The 4,229-nt window shown below is 51.0% G+C and overlaps 1 protein-coding gene across 4 annotated transcripts in view; it reads left to right on the top strand.

Moving 5' to 3' along the window:
* Window positions 1–4,229, top strand: part of NOS2 (nitric oxide synthase 2) — a 38,177-nt gene that overhangs the window by 13,559 nt on the left and 20,389 nt on the right. For all 4 annotated transcript variants that reach the window (XM_028483827.1, XM_028483825.1, XM_028483826.2 and 1 more), the window contains exons 11-12: window positions 2,507–2,701; window positions 3,725–3,807. In XM_028483827.1, the coding sequence (XP_028339628.1) occupies window positions 2,507–2,701; window positions 3,725–3,807 (278 nt within the window). The remainder of the gene's footprint in view (window positions 1–2,506; window positions 2,702–3,724; window positions 3,808–4,229) is intronic.

The raw sequence follows: 4,229 nt of genomic DNA on the forward strand, positions 1-4,229 counted from the left end.
GTTTGGTAGTGTATATATGTCCGTGCCACTCTCTCACTTTGTCCCAGCTTACCCTTCCCCCTCCCCATATCCTCAAGTCCATGCTCTAGTAGGTCTGTGTTTTATTCCCGTCCTACCCCTAGTCTCTTCATGTCACCTCTTCAGAGTAGCCCCCCCGATGACACCATAAACAAAGGCATCCTCACCCACCTCCATCCTGTCTTTCTTATTCCTTTAACCTTTTCTTTCTTTTCCTTCATAATCCCTATTAGCTCCTGACATTATGGAGTCCATCTAGTCCCCCATTAGAATGTAAGCTCCATGGGGCAGGGACCTCGTCTCTCTTGTTCACTGCTCTACCCCTGGAGCCTAGAAGAGTGTCTGGCACGTGGCAGATGCTAAAAAAATATATGTATTGGATGAATGAATGAGAGGCCACGTCCCCCTGAGCAGCTGTTGCTCTTGCTTCCCTATCAACACAGCACGTTGGCTCCTGTGTGGGCCTGAGCCCCCAGCCCATGTGCTGCTCTCACGCATATAAACACTCCCCTTCCTCTGGGGAAGGAGCCATGGACGTGTGAAGCTATTACTTTAGAAGCTGGGACCATGTCCACAAAGTTGGCAGATGCCCTGGAGGCCAGACTGCAGGGCAGAGGGTCATTCATTCATTCAGCAAAGTTGTATTGTGCATTTTCCATGTGTCAGGCCCTAGGCCAGGCCAAGAGTATGAGTGGTGAACAAAATAGACAGAAACCCCGGCCTTGTGGAATGTAGTGGGAGTTGACATTAAACACCCAGTAAATACATATTATCACACACTGTTCCCCAGAGCTTGTCACTCTGTAGGCATGTCAAGCTTGTGCCTGATTTTGGGGGAGTGGGGGGCACGGGACAGCTCCGAGACAGGACAGGAAGAGCCCCCTGGGGCTGACCCAGCTCGGGAAGGCCCCACTGGCTGTGGCTCACACATCCTGACTCCTGCAGGGTCCCAGCATCAGCTCTGATACTGGCAGGATGCAGATATGTCCCAGGAAACTGTTGACCCTTAACTGTCTCCTGACCATTGCTGACCACGTCCCTCCACTGCTTGAGAGTCTCCAGGACTTCCTCATGACCCTCCTTCAGGGTCAGCTTCAAAAGACTTGGCCTCATTTCCTCATCTGTAAAACGGAGATAGTAACGGTACCTCCCTCACTAGGTTACTGTAAGAATTAAATGAAAATGAATGCAAAATATTTAGCTGCACTGCCTGACCCATAGTGATCACTCAGAAAACATTAGTTTTGTTGTTATTATTATTTATTACTGTTACAACCATTCTCACAGCTCTCATCATCAGCTCCTGAGCCTACAACTGGTCTGGCACCCAGTAGTTGCGGTGTGTGTATGTATAAAATTTTAGAAGGCATGGCTGGTCCTACTGGAGCCTACTGGCTCCTCTCCTGCCTCCCGGCCTTGACTCATGCAGTGTCCTCCTCCAGGACTGCCCTTCTGCTGCCTAACTGGTACCCATCTCTCAAAACTCACTTCCTCTTAGAAACTGTCTCTAAAATCTCCCATCTCTCCTCTGGTCCCCTGTATGAACTAAGCCCTCCCTTGGCCCTCTGTCAGCACCTGCACTCACCTCCGTCGTAGCTTCTATCAGGCCATGTGAAATGGCTGACGTCCTCTGCCTCCCCCAGTTAGAGTATGATCCGATGCAGAGAAGGGGCCACGTCTTTCACCTCTGTATGCAATACCTGGTAGATAGAAATAATAATAGCAGCTAACATTCATTGAGCACGTTTTATGCTTTACTTGTATTATTTTATTGCATTCTTTCAACAACGTCATGATGTAGGAACTATTACCATCCCCATTTTACAGATGAGGAAAGTGAGGTTAAGGAACTAATAGCTCAAAGTAACATGGCTAATAAGAGGCCAAGGTTTGAACCACTCCATGAAACCAGTGTCTCTTGACTGCATGAGTTGCTCCAGACGATGTGGCTGCCCTTGTTGGATCATTCCAGGAAGGCTCAGACCCCTTGGCTTCTAATTTTAGGATGTGGGACACAGTGGTTATTTGTCTTCCATGCACTGTGGTTCCCTCCAGTGCTTCAGTCCTCTTCCAAAGAACCTAGTTCCTCCTTGGCTGAGACAGCCACATCCTTGGGGAGGTGACTCCTGGAACTCTCTACCGACAAGTGACAAAAAGCCACAGTGGTTTGATTCATCAGCATCCAGAGAGCCGTTGGTGGGAGTTCAGGGAGACTTGTGGGCCTGAGAAGCTGGGCACTGCCCCCAGAAGGCCAAGCGGGCGCAACATGTGGCCTGTGGGCTGACCATGGCTATGGTGACTGCTTGGGTTCCTCAGAGGCTCTGAAAATACTTTGCATTTGGGTATTTATTTTCAGCAGCAAGAAGGGGGCCAGAGGGGATTGTGCTCCCATTTTACAGATTACCAGGCCCTTCCATAGTCCATCTGGGAGCCCTGCAGCCAACCGACCACTCTCCTCAATTCCCCTTCTTGCCTCCTTCTGATTTAGAAACATAATGTGACCATCATGGACCACCACTCAGCTGCAGAGTCCTTCATGAAGTACATGCAGAATGAGTACCGGTCCCGAGGGGGCTGCCCAGCTGACTGGATTTGGCTGGTCCCCCCAATTTCTGGAAGCATCACCCCCGTGTTCCACCAGGAGATGTTAAATTATGTCCTGTCCCCTTTCTACTACTACCAGGTAAGAGAGGAGCCTTCCTCTCCTTTCCGTCTTGGGAGCTCAGGGGTGGAGAGAGTGTGTGTGTCTGCATGTGTGTACACATGTGTGCATGCGTGTGTGTTTGCATGTGCCTGTACACATGTGTGCTCACTAAAGCAGGATATACAAGGAAGGATCGGGGGCACAGAGGCATATTTTTAATGCTTTTCAGCCTTCACTCAAGGATGCTTTTGTCCATTTCTACAGAAGTGAGACTGAAGGAAATACCTTTTATGGTACCTTTAGTAGCCCATTGCTCTGATGGAGTTTAAGCTCCTGAGCGTGACCACCATTATGACCGCCTGCACGGGAGGGTTATAGACAGTCACGTGGCATAATGGTGAAGAGCTTGGCTCCCAGGTCAGATACATGTGGGGGTGATTCTCCCACTTCCTAGCTGTATGATCTTGGGTGGGTCATTTCACCCATCTAAACCCTGATTTTCTCATCTCTAAAAGGATGGTCATCAACTCCACGATGGAGGAGGTTGTGTGGATCACATGAGCTGGTGTATGTAGCAGCTCAGCCCAGTGTCCAACCCAGAGTGCACTCAGGAACCGTTACCCAGTGAAATGGGGAAGAGCTTCCTTAGTCTAAAAGTGATAAGTAGTATGACTGACTGCCTGGGATAGTTTGTGCCTGTGGTCATAGCACCTTCGTCTACTCTCAGAGGTATCCCAGGGCAGACTATGCATTATAGACAATCTGTATAGCCTTCCTAGTGATCAGACACCAAAAGGAAAGAGAGGTGCAGCCTCTTCCTTCCAGGGGGACACTAGTGAGTGACAGTCAACTGTTCGTGTGCAGGTTCTGTGCCAGACATGAGCTACAGCTTGGAGGGAGACAGACAGATGCAGCCCTTCCCTGTGGGGCTTTCAGTGAAAGGGTGGGGACAGGGCCTGCTCACCCCCCCAACTCACGAAGGGCATGAAGGGCCTTCTGTCTCTCCAAGCCCAAGCCAAGCCAGGGCCCACCTTGCCCACATATCTGCCCTCTTTTCTGAAGGTGGAGGCCTGGAAAACCCACGTCTGGCAGGATGAGAGGTGGAGACCCCGGAGAAGAGAGATTCGGTTCAAAGTCTTGGTCAAGTAAGTGGGAGCAGCCAGGGTTGACATCTGAACCTCAGCCCTTCCTTCTAGGCCTTGAAGGGCAGGGAATATTGAGAAAGCATTTGGAGGGACTTCCCTGGTAGTCCAGTGGTTAGGACTCTGCTCTTCCACTGCAGGGGGCACGGGTTCAATCCCCCGCTGGGGAACTAAGATCCCACATGCTGCACAGTGCGGCCAAATAAATATATAAATTAATTAATTAAAAGGTATATTAGGGCTTCCCTGGTGGCGCAGTGGTTGCGCGTCCGCCTGCCGATGCAGGGGAACCGGGTTCGCGCCCCGGTCTGGGAGGATCCCACATTCCGCGGAGCGGCTGGGCCCGTGAGCCATGGCCGCTGAGCCTGCGCGTCCGGAGCCTGTGCTCCGCAACGGGAGAGCCCACAACAGAGGGAGGCCCGCAT

This window comes from Physeter macrocephalus, unplaced genomic scaffold, assembly GCF_002837175.3.
Source record: "Physeter macrocephalus isolate SW-GA unplaced genomic scaffold, ASM283717v5 random_78, whole genome shotgun sequence".
NCBI lineage: Eukaryota > Metazoa > Chordata > Mammalia > Artiodactyla > Physeteridae > Physeter > Physeter macrocephalus.